We start from the raw sequence: 20,953 nt of genomic DNA, 5'->3' as shown, positions 1-20,953 counted from the left end.
TTTTCAAACACTTTGAATGTCTCATTCCCTTATCAATTCTACCGATATTTCGCATTGTAGATAATACGTGGTGTGTAAAAAAACAACGGTACGGAACGGCTTCGTGCTTCATGCCTTCATACTTGACTCATTTATCCCATTTCCAAGAAAAGAATAGACAACCTTAATGGACCGTCGTATTACAAACTTACGAGAAATCACTGAAAGAGCTAACGGCCATTCCAAGAATTGAGTTTAAGAAGTGTTTCGACGATTGGATGAAGTGCTGACAAAGTGCGTAATATCGAATGGCAACTGTTTGGAAGCTGATAGCTATAATGTAGACGAACGAATAAATATTTTTTAGAAAACGAAAGTTCCTGTTATTTTTTGAACACATCCAGTAAAATACGATCCCAGTTACTCTTACAATACAGTATGAGTAAGATCCACTCTATTCTTAACTACTATATATGAGTAATTTAGTACGATTCTGTTTAAATACAAAATTTAGCTTAAAATTTCTTTCTTTATTTATTTCTTATTTGACAAATATGAAGTTCCATAATTTATGGAATAAAATCTATTAATTTGCAATAGTTTTTATAGTTCTAAAATAGCTGGTATCTAAGTAACGTTTCTCTAGGAAATAAAATGCCACAAAAAATACGAACATCGTAAGACCCGTTACTATTAAAGCCACAATTGATCGGTGCATAAATTGAAACCTGTAAAAAATACAAATTTGAATCTTAGCTTAGCTTAAAGCTTATTTCTCGCTACGCCCACACTTACTTTTTGAAACGCTTCACCGCCTTCGGTATAGTGTCCTCATCTTCGCCAGCCAAATACCGACGAATTCCGCACAAGATGTCATTGCAGTATTGTTTCCAACATACACCAGACATGTTGAAATTGAAATTTGACTGCTCGTCAGGCGTGAGAGATTGCCACAAGTTTTTCGTATTTGTTGTGTTGTGCGTCCACAAATTGGTTTTGAAATAGTTCAGGACTTGCAGGCACTGATCTTGCTTTTGATACATATGCACCATTCTGAAAGTGAGTAAGTTTAAATAAAATCTTCACTGAATTTTTATGCAATAGTCGCACCTTGTCTTTTCGCCACGTAGACGCAGCAGCATATCTTGCAAGTAGCCTGGAAGAATGTGTAAGAAGAACGACAGAATTGTCTCGAGTCTCAACGATTGAACTTTTACAGTGAAGGGATACCATAGGATGTTCGAGAAGGGATACTTCCTTGCATAGTGTTGAGTGGTGTCCGCCAAAGTGCCCCAAGTAATGACGTTACTTGCGTCCGGCACATAATTGTAAATCAAGGGTTCACTGAAAATATAGAGACAGTTGACAGGGTTTTATAAGATAAAGAGTTAGATGTAAGTGAGAGACTCGCTCGCCATTTATTTAGCCATAAAAATATCTCTTCATCAATCTAACGAAAACAGCCGCTTCCAAAAGATACGATCGAAGGAGTAAGAAGAATATGTGATCAATTCAAACTTCTCCCAAAAATACTAACCTTTTAACATTTTCGACCTTTTCTTGTTGCCCCGTTTTATAGCCACAAGCCAAAATCGTGTTTGCACAAAAGTCCACTGGGACCACCAATGCCGGATTATTGACGTGTATATAGAGAACACGCAACATACCCTGAGCCATAGCAAATAGAGAACCCGTTGCACCAGCGTAATTGTCCACCCAACCGGGTATAGGCTCTGCATAAGTGGAAGTAACTGTAAAATAAATAAAACCAACAACAACCATCACTTATTGCACACCAATGTTGGTTTTTGAGGTTATAATTACTGATGGCAGGACGGAAGATGCAAATCGGCAGTGTGGAGGCTTCACTTAAAATTAGCTCTTCGGCAAGCGTTTTCGTGAAGGTATAAGTGTTTGGGAAGTCACGTAACAATTCCTTAGCCAAATTGTTGGTTAGCTCCGGTCCCAAGTGTTCGGCCATTTTGAGAGCTTTATTAGCGGTGATGCCAAGAATTTCCGGATAGAATTTTTCCTCTATGTGTGGCAAAATGCAATTGGAGAAGGCAGTGGAGACGTGCACAAAGGACTAAAATGATTGAAAATCGTTATGCATTTAGCTTTGTACGGTCCATTTTATATTCCGACTCACCTGTAGTTTCGGCATTTCTTTGGCTAAATCCAACATGTATTTGATGGCACCGACATTCAGTATGAGTGCATTATATAGTGGCTCATTGAAACGTATTGTGGCTGCGCAGTGGATGACCACGTCCACATTTGTCTTTAGGAGTTCGCGGTCCTCAACTGAGATGCCCAAATTGGGTTGTGCGCAATCGCCATTAATCGGTGTGATGAGTGTGTGCAACTGCGGTTTCAACTCTCTGACTTTGTCGAATAGCTGTTGAGTAAAGGATCGGTTTTGTATTTCATGTTAGATTTGAAATACTCTAAGAATTCGTACTCACCGGTCCGGAGAGTATTTTCTTGATGCGCTCCTCACTTTTGGTGCCATGCTTAGCGCGGATCAGCATATATATGCATTTCACATCTGTTTTCCGCAACAACTTCTCGATGATTACTGTAAAATAGATTAAAAACAGTTATGTGAGTATGTTGTATGAGAGCGTAGGTTACGAAAGATGCTGTGGGATATGGGAAAAACGAGAAAATGGAACGGATCGATGAAATTAATAGATATGATAATAAATTCCAATTATATAAATGTCGTTTCCACCGCGGAGCTGTTTCTCTATCAGATAATTATAGCATTCAACATTCTTTAAGCTGTCTACTAAGTTTGAGTGAAAAAAACCTGTTTCTGCTTCAGTGATTGCGGCATGATTTTCCAAACTTGCTGTCGCTGTTATTGCCGTTGCAAGTCTTCTTTTCCTTCACTACCTTGCTTGGAAGTCTCGAACTAGGTATCTGTAGAGATGTATGAATCCATAGGTATTCCATGGTTTGAGAACAATTATTGTTGTTTTGTAGCCTATCTGAAGGAAGTTATGAATCTCGCGGTGTTCCAGCTTATGAGAAGTATCGTTGTATTTGATCAACCGTAAATTTATTGATTGAAATTTAGTTCTCGTCTTTCCGCACTCAACTGAACTTAATTGATTCGTAAAAATTTTCACTTATTTAATTGCAAACACTTTCATCCCAAACACAAATATTTTACCTCTTCCCAGGAAACCACTTCCGCCGGTAATGAATACGTGTTTGTTTTCATAGAAACTTTGCATTTTTGGTTTGACTTCGTCACAAAACGATACTAAAATCTTAAATTACAACTACACATGTATTGCCTTTGGGTTCCGACAAATTAACGTTTTGTATGTAACACCTGTTGCCTTAAAGTCTGGAAGTACTGTGTGGCAAATTGAGAAGAGCGCTGCAGTTTTATACTACAAAATCCAAATTACGGGGATTCGCATACTTTAATTCGACGTTTGTTGGTTCACTGGGTCACCTATTAATGGCGCGATAATTGTGTACGCGTGCTCACTGAGACAACGTATGAATGTGCTTTTAATTGGTAGAATGCTCATGCACTTAGCTCTAATGAGGTGAAAAGTAGTCAGTAACTACGTTATAAAACACTTACAATACCAGGCAGCCTTCAAATGCGCTGTCTAAAATCATATATATTAGAACTTGTTTTATTCTTTTTGCAACTACAAAACAAATTGATACCCCCTTAGGCGGGCAACAAAATTAAAATATTGTCACATCGAAACTTGCTTTAACACTAGGGATGTCTGATAAGTCTGTGCAATTTTTTGTAGATTTATTTTTGATATAAAACGAATGTCATAAATTTCAACTTTCATAGCCTCTCTGCATTGTCAGACCTTCACTGTAGCTACTCAGATTAAAAAATGTATTTTTTGACTGAGGGCAAAGACGTATTTACAGTTCCAAGGGGTAAGTGTTCAGCATTGACGACAATTTTAAAGAACACTACACTAGTTAACAAATTTTGATTCTAAAAAATTGCAGTTAGGTTGTAGATCAAATCTAATGTTTGGAGAGAATTGAAAATATTTCGATTTTTTTTTGAAAATCTCAGCTTGTTTCAATTTTTCATTGGTGGTTTAGAATGTGCTCTTTTAGCAGGACGAAAAAACAAACCAAGAAATTTCAAATGCATCGAATTTTCCCAAATCTTTAAGGAGTGTTCTTATACATTTATCCGGTAATTATTGGTTAGTCAGTCTTTTGAGCATTTTTTGAATGAATTTTAAACTTATAATTTCAACATGGGTTAGTATTGTTTCGAAAATATCGGATAGCCTTATGAGATCCCATACTAATTCAATTAAATCTGTTAGCAAGTGTAATCGTTTGTTTAGACACGATTCAATTACAGCATTTAACTTGAACTAATTCACATGTCTAATAGATTATAATTATTTTATCTTTTGTAAGTTCATTGTAGCTTGAACAAAGTTCGTCATGAAATGCGACAGTCTCCAACTCTTCAAATAAAAAAACATCTTATAGCTGCTACACAATTTTTATTACGGTAATAAATAAATACATTGCCATGTTCACAAGGTATATTTTCTAGGTTGTGTTAGGTCAAAATCTATAACTTTTGTCAAAAAAGGAAATATAGTAGATTGTTATCGAAGCATTAGATGATCAGGAAAGTTGCTTTGACGACGTCAGTACATAGGGAAAGTGTTTGATAAATAGAGTTATTATGTAAAGAAGCGATTAGTCGGGAACTCTTTCCATGCTGGACTGATCTTAAGTTTGTTAGGGTCTCCAAAATATCATAACAGAATCCGTTTGAATAGAGATTTTCTCTATGGATCTTACGGATGGATAGCATGCGGATCTCATTGTGGATATGCTCTCGAGTAGACGACGAAATGCAGTTAGTTATTGTAATTGTCTGGAGAGCGGAGCTCTGAGTACCAGTCACGAGTATTTGTATGGAGCCAACAACGGATGATTCGAAATGTATTAATAAAACAGAAGTTGGCAGATGTCACCACAGATCGTTGCTCGGAAGACAAACATTATTTTGTACAATGACAAAAGCAAACAAAGCATTTAGTTCTTCAATTCTACCCCTCGGATATGAGCTCTTTCAATCTAAAAAATGCATCGGAAAAATAATTTAGTAAAGCTAGTGAACATTTTCAGGGTAGACTAGCGGTTATGAGTGAGAGTAATATTCACTTAAAGTTCGAGGTTGGACGGATCGGGTTAAAACCTTAATGGAACATCGATATATAATTGAATTACTGAGTCTTCTATCCTCTATGTTCCATGTGGTAATCAGCGAAACGATTTTCCACTGTATCGTCCATTAAAATTTAGGGGAGCTTAAAAAAATATTTCTATTAAACTTGTTGGAGAATACGCTAGAAATTTATTTCGTTGTTTTTTTTGGAATCCGTATGGAAATTATGTGTAGTTCCATCATACATACATACATATGCACCTCATGTGCTGTCTTAAATAGTTGTTTCGTCTATTTCTTTGCGGCTAAACATATTCTTGTCGGCGTCATAATCATCACCGTTCACCGATCCCATTCATTGCCGCTTTCACCGTGCCTGTCATCGTCGCCGTTGTTTAGCTGCGTGACATTGACATTTGATTGACATATGAATCATGTTGGAAAAGGCACGCAAAATACTTGCACACACACACACATTCGCACACGTATAACTGTATGTGTGTGTACATATCTGTTTCATATTCATTAAAAAGCAACACTAGGGAAATTATGTGCGTGTTTTTTTTTATAATATTATATTTAACTATGAAAAATGCGAAGCGAAAAAAAAACGAAGAAGAAGAGAAAGAAAATCATCCGCCTACACATTTCTGCGCGTTGGATGAGAGTTTTATATTCGTAAATATGTATATTGAAATGGAAAGTGTGTGCACATGTGTTTGGCATTTGAAATGAAAGGAAATTTTTATGTTATTTTTCACACATTTGCACGCTACATTTGATAGTTTCCCTGTCTTTATTAGCCGAGGCTTTTTTATTCCTCAAGTGGACGTAGTATTGATGCCGCCTTATTGTCTGTTAGATTTTATTACTTTTTACATATTTCTCTATGTTATGTATGTGCGTTCATATATTTATTATAATATCTGCGTCTACGAAACATAGCAGACGGAAAAGTTTGAAGTTTTATTTGAGTTCGGGATAGAAAAGCATATTTTATGACTTCGGTGTAACTTTAAGGGCGCATTTATACCCACCCAAACTTTTTGACAAATTGTTTAAGAATTATTAATCTCTCGATGAATCATCAATTTTTTACTTAAACTTTTGTATTGAGAACTTAATTCAAGACTTTTGTATAACAAGTTGATGAAAATGTAATACCGTGACTTGGTCTTGGTTGCTACGTGTGGATTTCCCACATCTGGACTAAAAGCTCAAGATCTGCCAATTTAGTATGCCTCCACAACTTCTTTCTTTACACATAATTTGCCCGGAATTGAGAACCTGTCTCAAGATCAGTAAACAAATAAACACTCTCTGATTTTACGCAAACTAACGAAACATAGAAAATATCCATGGATCCTGGTGGAACTACACTGAAAAATAACTTTTTTGGGTAAATTTTGATTTTATAATTCACCATTGTTGCTATCACGCCTATCGCTATAATTACGATTTTTCATTATCTTCTTTTATTACGATCTACCCTTAACTTTCAAATGGTCATCAGACTCCGCTAACATTGCAGGTCTGAGATCTGTCAGGATCATAGTAAACCACTTATAAATAATGACTTCGAATAGCACATAACCGGATCTTCCTCTCAATAAGGAAAATCTTGTTATACATATGTCTGAAATAATTGCATGAGGTCCCTCATTTTAGATTATGAAATTATCAGGCGATATCGAAGGCAAAGCATGTATTATTTAGTTTAATTTAATCTGGTCTCTAACTATCTTAACGTAATGTTTAATGTTTCTTGGCCTGTTCTGGGCCAAGTTAGTTAAACGGAACTAGCGCTTAGCTCGACTTTCCTCAACGACGCATTTTTACTGCTGGGTTAGATATATGTACACCAACTATTGAAGTGTGAGGATTAGGGTCCGATTATTTTAGAAAAAATCTTTCATTCTATTTCTTTTTTTGGTTTGCATAAAATTTTTCGCAGTTGATTGCGGTTAATCATACTCTACAACCACAAAATGAATATCTGTCCTTCATATAGTGGAACACTTTTCTGCTTTTGACATTAAATTTCTAAAAAACAAAATAAATGGAAATTTTTAAAATGCGCCTAATGATACAAAAGTATCAAGTATTTATAGTTAGTTGCGGTGTTGTTGTCGATTTAAAAGTGACGGCACAATGTCGCACGCGTCACAAATTGTGCTGTTTTTTTCGTTAAAGATTTTGAAATGTTCTCAAGGTATTATGTTTCCACCGGAGAAAGAGGTTTCATGCACACATGAAAACCTAGCATTATTAGTTATAAATTAAATTAAGTTCTCAGCGTTTTTTTTCCTCTACCCACACAGCGCACCTCGCTGAATGATTTATTTATTTTTTCTTATTCTTTTATATTTTCCACTTCTATCACCGAAAATTCATTTCAAGCGCCTTTTGACATTTTTTTGTGCGCTCTTCATGCTTGCAGTTCTTCTGTAAGCACTTACTCGAGCCCGCATGATGTATTTGCAATGCATAAAATTTTGCTTTTTGGGAAATTCCTCGAATTCTCCGCGTATTCACATTGGCGCTGCATTTTCTCTGTTTTTATGTGCTGCGAATTTCGGCAAAACGCTGTGGTTGTTATGGCAGCACTCGCGCCCAATGGACCGTTCGGCCCCCAATAAAAGTGAGTGCGAGATGACAGACACTGGCCAAATTGATGCTCTCTAAATGCTTTTCTATGTGCATTCCTACATACCTATGTATGGATCTATATATTTTTGAGTTTGCAGGGAACAATGCGGAACTGTCAAATTTACAATGCAATAAAATTATTAAAAATCAAATTATCAAAAAAAATATATTTTATCTTACAATTCAATGATAGTCACCTTGCTGTTTGAAAGCCTCTGTATTTGTCGTTTGATTCCAAAAAACTAATTATATTCCGGAATATGATACATATATATATGGAAGAGGTTTAAACCAAGGAACGAGACTCGAAACTGTTGGGTCAACGTAACCGAAACGAACCCAGATCTTGATTTGATCAAGAACTGTCAACACGGCAGCAGTCCTCAAATTATTGGGGTTTATTTCGGTTATTACAACAACAAAAAAGATTCAGTATATACATATTTCATTTAAAGCAAGGAAAGAGACATAAACGGAATGGGCTCTAATTTATATCCCACAATCTGTATCTGTCAAGCATTTCTCATATCAATGGGGTTTCTTTCGGTTATTACAACAATAACAGTAATATTTGAAACTTTCTCACAACTTCAGTGTCTTTGCTTTAAACGTTCAGAACCTCAAAACAGACGGTCGTTTTCAAAAACCTAGGAAGATATTTCTAAGCGAATATAGCCTGTTTATATATAAGATAAGATCGGGTAAAATATTTGTTCAGACCTTTTACCTGTTGTCGAAAATCATTATAAATATTATTGAACAGATCAATTCCATATATTCTATATTGTATATCATATTATGATTTTTAAAATTCATAAAATATTAAAGTATTAAAAACTGTCCAACTTAAATTTGCTAGTAAAAAGTTGATTTGTCAATTCTGCACGATAAGTGAAAATTTTCAAAAAATAAGAACAAAGAAGAAATGCCATTGCCATTAGACGATATTTAAATTAGCATTAAAATGTCAAAAATATACCGTTCATTTATTAGCTGTTCGCAGTATTTTTCGTACTTTTGTATTTCTGTTATTTTTTCTGTAGCTTCACCAAATCTGCTTGCCAATTTGTGATAGGACAAATGCGCACTTTGCTCTCTCACATAATTATATTTCTAACTTCCGTCATTACTATGGCCCACAAACTTAAATTTTGGCCATAGTCGAGTCATAGTGCCCATGGCGCGACAACGCCGGCACTCGTTGGACCTGAAGAGTGAATGCATGCACATTTAATTAATTATCTTGTAGTCAGGCGCATTAGCGGGCGCTGCTGGCAGTCGCTGTGAATATGGGCCGCTGTGCTGATCGTGGGATATGTGAAGGCCCTGCGGACATAAGGGAGGCTAGTGGGAGGTAGGCTAAAGTCCGCAAATAATATTGAATAATTCATTTTAAGTGACTAGCGCAGGCGGGCCACCAAACTTTGCAAATAAAATTTAAAATACTTATTCACTTGCGAAGCATTTACTTGCATTTTAATGTGAATTTTTCGAAAATTTCACATTTTATTTTTAATTTTAGATTTTGAAAATGTAATTTGTGCATTCATTACTTATTTATGTCTTGCTTTGTTTTCTTTGTGTGTGCTTGGCCACATTATAGGTACAGAAGAGTATACATTTGCCATTAACGAGCTTGTCGTCGCCGCGTGTTTTGATGTGCAGCGCCTCTGTCGGCACCGAGGGTTCCGTTACGCTACAATTGAGAGACTCGTCCGATTCCAATCAGTCGCCGACGCAAACGTCTTTGGAAAATGCCTTGACCATCGGCTATCCCGATCCGGAGATGCTGGCCGACGTATTCGGTTCACTGCAGACAGCCTGTAAGTATGCTACAAAATGTTACTCCCCCTCGATTAACATTTTCCTCAATTTTGTTCTCAATAATTTGCAGCATTCAAAAATCACAGCAGTGCGCTGGTGTCTACAACGCCGACAACAACAATAACAAATCATAATAATAATCCGATTAGCAGCAATAGTAGCAGCAGCTGCAACAACAATAAGACCACAAAATCCACGAACCACACGAGCACGAGCAGTGCGTCGAACACCTCCACTTCCACCTGCACCTCCGCACCTGCCAACAAAGTCACCATCAGTCGCAGTCGCAATCAGAGCGCTGCGGCAACAGCAACAACAGCTGCGCACACAGCAGCAGCAACAACAACGACGGCGCATACGTCGGGCAAGTCATCAGCCGTGCAAACGGTGTCCACCGCAACAAACACCACCAACAAGACGACCAGCAGCTACGTCAAGAATTGCCTGATACGCAGCAGCAGTTGCAGCAACACCAACAACGTCACGTCGCTGGCACAGATAATGAGCAACAGCAGCACGAGCAGTCACAGCTCATCGTCGCTATTGAACCATAGCAACACGAACAGCAACAGCAATTGCAGCAGCAATAGCAATTTCAGTTCGTCGAGCAGCAGCAACGACAGCATCGTCAGTGTCAACAGCAACAACAGTGGTGGCGGTGGCGGTGTGCTGAAGAGCGGCGGCAGCAGCAAAGGTGCCACAGCGGGGGGTGCGACGGGTGCGACGCTAAAGAAGAACCGTACGAAATTATCTTCACCAACGCGTCATGGACCACAGCAGTGTCAGGTGAGTTGTAGTGAATGATTGCGTAGGGCACGGGGCCGAGGTGACCAGTTCAATTGTATTTTGTCGATATGGCGGGTGTCACACAATGCGTGGTTGATTTATTTGTCTCGATAGAATTTTCTCTAAATTGGCTAAGGCGCGTGTCAGCGGTTGGTTGAGTGGTAATTTGCTGTGTATTGTTGTGGCGCATTGGCACTGTCGGTTTGATTGCGTCAAATACAATTGTTTGTTGTAATTTGCTGAAACATCGCTAATAAGTGGAAGCGCCACGTTACAGTGTACCGGGTTACAAAGGCAATAATAAAATAATAATTCAAAATATGATTTGAAATTGCTCACGCGGTTTAATAGAGAAGAATAAAGTGACCGCTCTTTAAGATTTAAAATTAATCCAAACTCCGTTAACCTTGATCTTTGAATTTGATTTCATATAAGTTTGAATTCCGTCCTTTCATGAATCCTTGTTATTTTGGGTGGGATCTTCAGGAAGCTTTATAGGTCAAGGTAATAATGTAACGCAAGGAATCGTTCGAAGGAAAGTATCGGGTTGGTCAACTATAACATTTCGATCACTACGGAGATTGTTTAGACTTCTAGGATATGATTCACAAGGACTGAGTTGATGAAGGGTTTAACACTACCTCTTAGTCGAGGGCCGTTGAGGATATTTTACTAAAGTTGTCCGCAGTCGTCAGTGTAAATGAAGGAACAATTCTTAATCTTCTTAATGTACCTGAGTGCCGGGTTTCCTTCCAGGATGTGTCTGTAGGAGTGATTCTGATGCAAATTTTAAAGTTTTAGATATTGATTGAAGATTGATAGATGAGAATTTTATGATTCTTGTACAAATGCTATTTAGGAAACACTCATAGGTATCCTATCATACTCCTAAGCTCGGTCAGTATTGCAGCTGTCATTCGAGGTGTGCGTCTTCAAAATAGTCCCCAATCGATATTATGCCATTATGCGAGCGCTTCTCCTAAACGTCGAAACACAACTCAAACTCGATTTTTGGGGTAGCCTTTGGCTCTTTCAGCGATTTCTCGTATGCTTGTAAAACGACGACTCTTTAAGGTTATCTTTATTTTTGGAAATAGGAAAAAGCCACACAGAGTATTGAGACTGGGCAATTGTTAGAGTTACAGAAAATTTGTAAATTGAACTCTTCATACCCGTGAAATTCTGAGATTTTACAATTTCCGTTAATTTTTGAACATGCCACATATGTTGCTTTGTCATTTGATGTTGCCACATCCTCGTTTTGAAATCGGTTATCAAAGTCAAATGTGTTATTAAACTCATGCTGGACGATTTGAGACAGATGCATATCTATACTTAATTGACGAAGAAGTAAAAATCCATTTCCTTCGCATTTTTTGTTTTTTTTTTTTTACAAAAATTTTACGGAAAAAATTACTCATTAAAATAATAGTAAATAAATAAACGATAATATTAAGGTGAACGCCTCAACATATTCCATTAGTTTATTTGTTCAAAAAGTAAATCATGGCATTTCTGAGTTCTCTTGTTTTAGCAATAATAAATAATAATTTTGTAATAAACATATTCACTTTTCACATTTCACATTTCGCACGGAGATTCACGGCTCATTTAGTGATTTTACTACTGTACTATAATACATGCATGCATTAGTAAATTATCTAAACAAATAAACATTTGACCAAATTTTTCCAACGCCTCCACACGTTTACGATACCGTTGTATACATGGTTATTGCATTCAAATAGATAAATGTGGAGAGCAGCCGATAAGAAGAAGAAAGAGCTCACACTCGCTCATTTCATGTTTGCTTATGCCTGAGGTAAATTTGTCGCATTTTAGATTATTGTTATTTTTTTATTTTTGTAATAAAAAAACCAATTAAGTCTGTAATCTGAAACAAACAAGTTGGTCACTGACCTTTTGAATAGAAAACCATTTTTTTAGTCAAGTTACACAGCACAGCTCAGAGATCGGCGACATAAGTTAACGGGTTGTTTAGGTCTACTCAGGTCTCTCTTAACTCTTCGATGTAGTAAATGTACTACTTGTAAAGTGAACAAAAAAAAATTTACAATAATAATAACAATAAAGGTGGTAAAACAAAACATAAAGGTCACTTCAGTGTATATATGTACAATACATACTTGGGTTGTAAATTCAAAATCGCAAATTTTCGCCTAAAGGTTATTCAATTCGCCGCAAGTACATGGAAATTTTCAAAATATGACTAATTCTCTATTTATATTTAGTTTAATTTTTTTTTTCGTTTAAACAAATTAGACATTGTAGTCAGTGCTATGGTTGAGGAACTACCGCCTAATGACTGTCTCGTCGCTCAAACTTATGACTATTTAGATAGACATTTTCATAAATATAAACGAAGTCTACTTAAGTGCCTGTCCATTAGTTGAGAGTCGTTAAATTTTATTTTGTTGCATTTACTTGTCAATTAAAATATTTATTTAGAATAAAATGTTGTCCGCATGTGTGTATGTATGTATTTGTGTAGGTTTTGCTCCAGGGAAGTACTACAGTATTGACCTTTAAGTTGGAGGCAAAAGTCTTTTAATGTTTGTTCGCAATTCATTAAAGCCTCGTGGACGTAATGACGTACTAAATTTGTTTATATAGCAAGTTAAAAAAAAAAAATAAAAATTGAATAAAATAAAAGTAATTATTTTGTCTATAAATCTTTAGAATTTTGTGATAGTTTCAAACATATAAAATACATACGAAAGTTTCAATCATTAAATGCGCTCGCATATCAAAAGTACTTAGGGAGTCTGGAAATCTTGAGACTGTCTGAAAACTGTAGAAATTTAAATGAAAAGTCCAATATTCTACTTTGTGTATTCCATTAGTTTGGGTTAAATATTTATCGTTGTATTCTTGTTGGGTCTAACTAAAGATATGAAAGAACATTATTGACATATACTAGGGGTACTGTCTATATTTTCTTTTGTTTCGAGGATTCTAATGATTGAGGGTGGGGGGTATTTTGGTGTAGAGAAATGCATTTCAAAAAATAAAATAAATAACTCCAACCCTCTTAACAATCTGAACAAAAACAAGAAAAAACGTTAACTTCGGCTGTACTGAAGCTAATATACCCTTCACAGGTGCATTTCTTTTAGTAACTATCTGTTTAAGCAAATCTAAAGACGTAAGAAAAAGTAAGTAAAAAAAAAGATAACATTTTACTAATCCATGTCAAATTTCGTGAAGATACCACGTCAAATGCTAAAATTTTCCATACAAGCCCTTGATTCCGATCGTTCAGTTTGTATGGCAGCTATATGATATAGTGGTCCGATATCGGCAGTTCCGACAAATGAGCAGCTTCTTGAAGAGAAAATAACATCTGCAAAATTTCAAAACGATATCTTAAAAACTGACTAGGACTGGTTCGTATATATACAGACAAACGGACAGACAAACGGACAGACAGACGGACATGGCTAAATCGACTCAGCTCAACATACTGATCATTTATATATATGCTTTATAGGGTCTCCGACGCTTCCTTCTGGGTGTTACAAACATTGTGACAAACTTAATATACCCTGTCTGTTCAGGGTATAAAAATATTGTTAATCTAGAAAAACGTTGAAAACATTTTTTTTCCACGAAATTTCAACTGACTAAAAAAATAAAAAAGATTTTTCTGGCACTTTTTTTACTTTTAGAATTTTTTAAAAATGGTAAAAATTAAAATTTTAGGATGGTGGTAGTTCCAGCGCTAATTTCAGGTAAATCGGTCCAGTATTTGCGAGAAAACCACGTTGAAAGTTTTGCGTCAAGACGAGCCAGTTTGGAAGCCGCCCCAGGAAAATACGAAAAAATAATTTGATTTTTGAAAAATTCTCTGGTAGAAATATTTGCAAATAGTTAAACGAAAGATTGAAAATGGAGATATATAACTTTCGAAAGAAATGGGCACGAACAGAAACTCATTATAACTGAATTTTTAAAAATGGTTTTCAGAAATAACTCCATATCAGTTATTGGTGTAATTACTACCGGATTTAAGATAGAAAAAATATGTATAATTTGGTTTATATACTGAAGATGTCTGTATCTATTTCTTTTTCAAGCTTTTGCATTACTCTACTGTAATCGCTTTCTAGCCAAACTTGTCTGGTCAGTAGTCAATATTTTATTTTCTACAGTGGCAATCTGTACTAAGTAAGTTTCATTCACCCTCTAACGGTCGAAAAATATTCCATTTGAGACAATTTGGCACAAACCCAAGGTAGAAAAACAAAGTATTTTTTAAATGAAAATATTGTCTTTCTCTCTAGCTTTCTGCTCTTAGTTACAACAATTTATGTGTATGTGTAACAACAAATTCCTGCACGTGTCTGACAGTTTAGCCTATTTTTGGTGATTCAAAACTCATAATTTGGAGAAAAATAGGTCACGCGCGGAAACCGAATACCCAATGGAAAAAAAATCGTGTAGATTAGATTCAGCTAATGAGTATTTGAAATGTGTTTTTATTCGAAAATATTATCTGAACTTATAGTTGTTGTTTTATAATTTCTTATCTAAGATAATTTAATACGCTTCAGAGTCGTTTATTTAGAGTTACAAAGAGTGTGTCTATTTACAGTATTAAACTTTTTTTTTTATTTTGGAATATTTCCAAAATATCGTTTAATCGCCTGTTCCACGATTATCGAGCTTATGAATAGCTCAAATACACAATTTTAAAGTCAGAAATTAGTCTGAAAGATCTACCGTTTTAGTGTTTGGAATTAGATTTTTTGAAATTTTTTGAAACATACGTTCAATTCAGCCCTGGATTAACGTATTTCAGCGATTATAATTATGTAGAATATGGGCATGTAAAAATTTTCCGCCAGGGTTCTAGCTTTGACTATATCTATATAACCTCTACATATATCTCTACCCCTGTCTGCATATGAAAGAGGCGAAGTATGATTTTCGAAGTGAAAATATTTATGCATATAATTTATTTAAAATCAAAACTCGCTGATTGATATCCACATGGTGGTTACGTATTTACACATAACCACACAAATCAACACCCACCATGTTTGCTAAACACGCCAGATTACACAGGTAAATAAACAAAGTACTCTAATGGGATTTCTCATCAAATAATTAGTACAGAACCATATGTGAGTGAATGTGTAAGGTAAGCGGTAGACCAAACATTTACATATCAGACCCACTAAACGCCCATCAATTAGAATGAATGACTTAACAATTAAAAGCATTTCCCCAAGTTAATTTTCTTCATTATCTCTAATTGTCTTCGCACTAATTGGAGCGCTGTTTTGGTTTATTGGGTGGGTGCTGACTGCTGTCGGCCAGCGCACACTTCCGCAGATTTACTTGGCCAGCATAGTACTTGTGCGGTGGAAGCACGCGAGTTCGGCGTGATCTTAATGATGCTCATATATTTTCCGATACTTGTCATTTTCTGGTTCTGGTGTGTTTTTGTTGCTGTTTTCTCTACGTTTTTGTAGCACGTTTATGGTGTTTTGAAAATTGTTTTTCAATTTTCAATTTCCTACCCGCCGAGCCAAGTGTGTCTGTATGTATGTATGGCTGGCGCAAACCGCATATATTTGAATAATTATTGAACGTTTTGTTGTTGTTCTTGTTCTTTGATATTTGTAGATCTGTAGTAAAATCTTTGGAAATGCGTCAGCGCTGGCAAAGCACAAACTGACGCACAGCGACGAGCGGAAATACGTTTGTGCGATGTGCTCGAAGGCATTTAAGCGACAAGATCACTTGTAAGTTAATTACTGCTTTTGTATTTGCAAAACACTTTGAACGATGCATTTGTTTTTGTGACAAATTACAATAATAAACATCATTTTTCGCATTCGCGCATTTCGGCACCTTCCTTCCGTTTTGGCGTTCATCGTTGCAGAAATGGCCACATGATGACACATCGCAACAAGAAACCGTACGAATGCAAAGCTGAGGGTTGCGGCAAATCATACTGTGATGCACGTTCGCTGCGACGTCACACCGAGAACCATCATTCGGGCATAATAACACCACAAAATCAAACACTCTCACCAACCTCGAGCACACCGAACGGACTAAGTCTTTCACCGGCCACAGCAAGCGGTAAGTAGAATAGCAAAAACCGTTCGCTTACATGACAGCATGTCTTATGCGCTCCTTTTTTGGTTTGCAGGGGATGCCAGTTCACCGGATGGTGCCACATGCATACGTACATACATCTCTACAGGTGGCAGTATTGTGGATGCGGCCACCGGAGTTGCGCTAACCGAAGAGCAAATAAAAGCCATCAATTTGCCCATTAAGACTGGTGTCACTCTGCTTTCACCCACGTCAACGTCTTCAGCGTCATCTGTGAGTGGCGTCTCCTTGCCCGCCTCTTCACCTACAATTTCGCTAGCCGAGACGAGTCTCGTGGACGCCGGCGAAGGTTTGACGCGCGAGCAATTGGACTTGATCAGCAAGATTATGCAACAGACGAAGCAGACCAGCGCACAGGTGACGGTCTCCTCGCCGACCAGCGTCAATTCGTACAAAGTGGACACAAATCCATCTTCGTCGGCGCTTGGCGCGACGAGCTCACATCATGCGGTGAGCGGTTCGTCAAGTCGACCGCGTACATGGAATATGCAACTGGTAAGGTTAAAGGGTTGAACGGGCAATATATGTAGTCCATTGTGAGTTGCTTAATTTTGTCATAGTCCATCCAGTATTTATTGTAACAATGATTCTGAGGCTTTTTCAAGACCCTTTTAAGCGGATAAAACTAGACACTTTTCTAAGAGCTCGCTTTCTTCCAGCTGATGCGCTTTCATTTTATAATTCTTATAGTCCTTAATTATAATATATTGAGTACTATATTTATTTCCCTATTCCAATTCTCATTTCAGTTAAACACCCAAAATGTGTCCATCGCCGTCGATGAGTCCAATTCCGATGCGACGTCCAGCACCGCAACATCACCCATCGAAGTCAAAGAGGAGGAAGTAAACCAACAATTTGTGGCAGCCATTAATCCGCATCTGCTGAATATTGTCAAGATGGATCAGAAACAAGTTGAATGCAATTTGTGTCATCGCAAGTTCAAGAATATACCAGCACTTAACGGACATATGCGACTACATGGTGGTTATTTCAAAAAAGATCCAGAGACTAAAAAGACGGAAAAGAAAGAGCCCAGCGGTCCGCCGCTGCAGACAGCCAGTATTGGCGTGCGTGCGCTGATTGAAGAGAAGATCATCAGCAAACGCAAAGATATGAACAAGGTGAGTAGAGAGAGAGAGAGAGAGAGTGAAGCAAATTGTGTAACTAAGTGCATTATGTTTATTACTTTACTTATGACAGGGTGCCTTCGTAGTTCCTGCACCACCCAGTAGCGTATCCAGCACTTCCACAATCCGACGATCGATTAGCGATCTAGAAAGTTTCCTTAGTCCCAAATCACACAGCCATAATGGCAATATCGGCGGCGGTAATGGTAACACGTCTAGTCAGAATTCGCCCACCGCCACCACAACGACTATGCTACCTGCCGCAACAACAATCAAAAACTTTACTGGTGGCACATTGGGTTTGCACCAAATCGGCATGTCCCAAGGTATCGAAATCTTCAGCACGAAGCAACAGAAGACAGTTGGTAATGTGGGCCATAGTTTGGGTATGGGCCTGAGTGCGGCTCTCCAAGCGAACAATGCAACGATGAATCCGTCAACGATGAAATCTGCAGCAACGACAAATACAACGACTACAAAGGGAACTTCGACCGATCCGAAAGATTCTACACTCATTGAGTTATTGAAGCGCGGCACGCGTATCGCCGTCACTGCCAAGAAGCCACTGAACAGTACAAACCCACTAGCAAATATGGGCGCAAGTAGCAGTAATAACGGCAATGGCGGTTCGCGTCAAATAATCACGAATAACAACCGCACTGTGATTATACCGTCCGACGTGCAGGTTCTACCCACCCGTATGGCCAAATCGAGCGCTAACGCCTTGCGTTCATCCACCCCCGCCAGCCTAGCGCTGACCGATACGACGCCACTATCACTCACCATATCGCAGAGCGGCGACGGTAGTATGGGTGGTGATTTGTATACGGTCACATACAGCAGTGACACGTCTGGATTTTTCGATGATGCCGAGGTCTATAATGTCGCTGATACGGATATGTTGCTGCAGACGGTGGATTCAATGCAGTTACTCAACGAAGACTCGCAACAAATAAAAAGCGAACATTCCGAACAATTTGGCACTGTGACTGGCGTGGGAATCACGGACGGTGATCAAACTGACAATAGCGCCAATTGCATTCAAGCCGAATACTTGAAGTTAGAGGCCGACGGTAGTGTCAATGCTATGCCCACCACTTTACCCACTTTCCAACAATTTCATTCCAAAGAGTTAATTATGCAGAATAGTGCCCAGATACAGGCTGTGACTAGCATGCGTGCCAACGCGCATCAACTGGGCGTATTATCCTCACCCATAAATTCGCCGCTTGCATATCCAACGCCACCCTCCAGTCATGAAAATATGGCGCAATCGTCGCCTTTCGTGGATGATGGTCACCAGTATTCCGAAGTGACAAACACTTTCTTCAACGAGAAGTGCAGCGCAGATTTTCTCACGCAGTCCGCAACCGAAGTGACTTTCTTCAAAAGCAACGACAATCAGCAAGAGCTCACCGACACCGAGAAGATTTTGAAGTTGAAGACCGTGTTGGAGGAGAGCGCCTTCGATGGTTCCATTAAGGTGGAAGATTTACTGAATGGTACACAGGATGATGACACGGAATGTGATCTGCGCGACTTTGCCGAAAGTAATCTGGCATTCTTGGATGAGGATCAGGAGTTTCTGAATGATTCACGAAATGCAACGTCGCCTTTGCCCGAATCATTTTTCACCGGCAGCATTGGTACGGCCGAAGAAGTGAAAGAGGTTTTGCGCGATGTGCTACCTGACGAAAACATCAATCTAAATTGCGAAGAGCAATCAGATGAGAATATCATTGACTTGTATTATTTGCCGGGATTGGGTTTGCAATCGCAAATGATGCCCAATTCGGACGACCCGCTCTTATCATCATCGCCTAGAGATTTTGGTCAGCAGCGTGGGCAAATTATCCAAACGACCCAGCAGATGCAAGTCCAGCAGCAGCAGCAGCAACAACAAAATCAATCAATAACACAATCACAGCAGTTGCAGCAGTCTACACAGCAATTGCTGTACGCCCAACAAATAGAACATCAAATGCAGCAACAACAACAGCAGCAACAGACGTCTACCGCCGGTGACTATGTTGGCAATCAGTTAGCAATGGCAATGCAACAAACAGCCGGCGAGGGCAATGAGACACCTGCGACGCTACAGTACAATCTACAAAACCTACCGCAAGTACAAAACCAGCAACAATACATTGACGTGAATACACCGATTCAGCATGTGTCCAGCCTTGATGGTGGTATACTGCACCAGCAGCTAGTCTTCACCGGTTCGACCGATAAGCAGGAGATACATATAACGGAACAACAGGGGGATATGGGAATGCTGTCCGCCGGTAGCAGCATTAATACGGACACCAACATCTATTTCGCCAGCAACTCTAGTAATTCCAATAACTCAATGTCCACTTTGCAACAGCTCGGCAGTCAGTCGAGCGCTTGCAATCTGCCCATCTCCTCCTCATCGGCATGTCAACCACCAGCGGCTGCCACTGTGATTGCCACGCTGCAACCGCTCTCCAATCAAACAAATTCCATACTTAAGCGTCGTCTGCGGCCGCACAATTCCAGTGACTCCAGCAATTCACAAAGCTTCGCCAAATATCATCCGCTCTCACCGTATCGTTCTAAATTGCGCAAACCTTCGCGTACGCATTACACACCTGCGCCCATTCTGAATCCCGACCGTAAGGGTGTCGGACTGTACTGCAGTGTACGTAAGCAACTCAACACGGGTCTGCTGGGTTTCGACAGTTTCGATGATGATTTCGACGATCCAGTCGGTTTGGTCGATTTCTCAGACGAGTCAAAGGTGAATCTCGGCTCGGCGTATCAAGCACAACTGCCGCCGTGTCGAGAACGCATTCACAGTGCGGGTAGCGATGCCGCAACAGATGGTGAATTGTGCAAAACCAACTCTTGTTTCGACGTTGAGGAGCCGGTAGGTGCTGAGCAATTGTGGGACCCCACCGTACAAACAGACGAGAAGATTTTGATGCGCTACATTGACCTGAGCAAATCATCGGCTGTGCCTTTGGGCAGCCACACCGAAGAAGTGGCGTTGCACACACTACTCAAAGCACAAGGAAATATGGCTGCGGCAGTGCTAACACTGCTGCAGACACAGTCGAATGCATTCCAGATGAAATGGTCTGCCACCGAATTGGAGGTATTCCTCAAAGGCCTGGAACGACATGGCAAAGATTTTGGACGCATTTCGTTGGAGGTAAGTGGTTGGAGGTGCTGACAATACCGTTCTCATTTTAAACTCATTTTATTTGACATTTAG

At 38.7% G+C, this 20,953-nt stretch overlaps 2 protein-coding genes and 1 long non-coding RNA gene across 5 annotated transcripts in view; 1 reads left to right on the top strand and 2 right to left on the bottom strand.

Moving 5' to 3' along the window:
* Positions 1-20,953, top strand: part of LOC105220733 (mucin-5AC) — a 58,627-nt gene that overhangs the window by 26,434 nt on the left and 11,240 nt on the right. For all 3 annotated transcript variants that reach the window (XR_003753184.2, XM_029045567.2, XM_029045583.2), the window contains exons 3-9: positions 9,426-9,645; positions 9,717-10,432; positions 16,085-16,203; positions 16,344-16,546; positions 16,617-17,077; positions 17,332-17,706; positions 17,786-20,890. Coding sequence is in view for 2 of the 3 variants with exons in the window: in XM_029045567.2 (XP_028901400.2) it covers positions 9,426-9,645; positions 9,717-10,432; positions 16,085-16,203; positions 16,344-16,546; positions 16,617-17,077; positions 17,332-17,706; positions 17,786-20,890 (5,199 nt within the window). In the remaining variant the exon portion in view is untranslated. The remainder of the gene's footprint in view (positions 1-9,425; positions 9,646-9,716; positions 10,433-16,084; positions 16,204-16,343; positions 16,547-16,616; positions 17,078-17,331; positions 17,707-17,785; positions 20,891-20,953) is intronic.
* Positions 551-3,510, bottom strand: Far2_1 (fatty acyl-CoA reductase wat). The gene is made up of 8 exons (XM_011195627.3): positions 3,158-3,510; positions 2,445-2,557; positions 2,129-2,377; positions 1,804-2,065; positions 1,517-1,730; positions 1,090-1,323; positions 775-1,032; positions 551-707 (listed from the first exon to the last, which is right to left on the bottom strand). The coding sequence occupies exons 1-8, from the start codon at positions 3,219-3,221 to the stop codon at positions 566-568; spliced, it is 1,536 nt and encodes a 511-aa protein (XP_011193929.2). The 5' UTR covers positions 3,222-3,510; the 3' UTR covers positions 551-565.
* Positions 11,896-12,746, bottom strand: LOC128922356 (uncharacterized). The gene is made up of 3 exons (XR_008471595.1): positions 12,580-12,746; positions 12,353-12,476; positions 11,896-12,249 (listed from the first exon to the last, which is right to left on the bottom strand). It is a non-coding gene; the product is annotated as an uncharacterized LOC128922356 (long non-coding RNA).

This window comes from Zeugodacus cucurbitae, chromosome 2 (assembly GCF_028554725.1).
Source record: "Zeugodacus cucurbitae isolate PBARC_wt_2022May chromosome 2, idZeuCucr1.2, whole genome shotgun sequence".
In the NCBI taxonomy this organism is placed as follows: Eukaryota; Metazoa; Arthropoda; class Insecta; order Diptera; family Tephritidae; genus Zeugodacus; species Zeugodacus cucurbitae.
This window is presented reverse-complemented; position numbering and strand designations above follow the sequence as displayed.

What these genes read in the sequence shown, in the direction of transcription:
- Far2_1 (XM_011195627.3), bottom strand. Translation starts at nt 3,221, where the DNA reads ATGCAAAGTTTCTATGAAAACAAACACGTATTCATTACCGGCGGAAGT. An exon ending in AAGAAATGCCGAAACTACAG is followed by an intron (nt 2,066 to 2,128) that starts GTGAGTCGGAAT and finishes CAATCATTTTAG; the next exon opens with TCCTTTGTGCACGTCTCCAC. An exon ending in AAGGTCGAAAATGTTAAAAG is followed by an intron (nt 1,324 to 1,516) that starts GTTAGTATTTTT and finishes CTATATTTTCAG; the next exon opens with TGAACCCTTGATTTACAATT.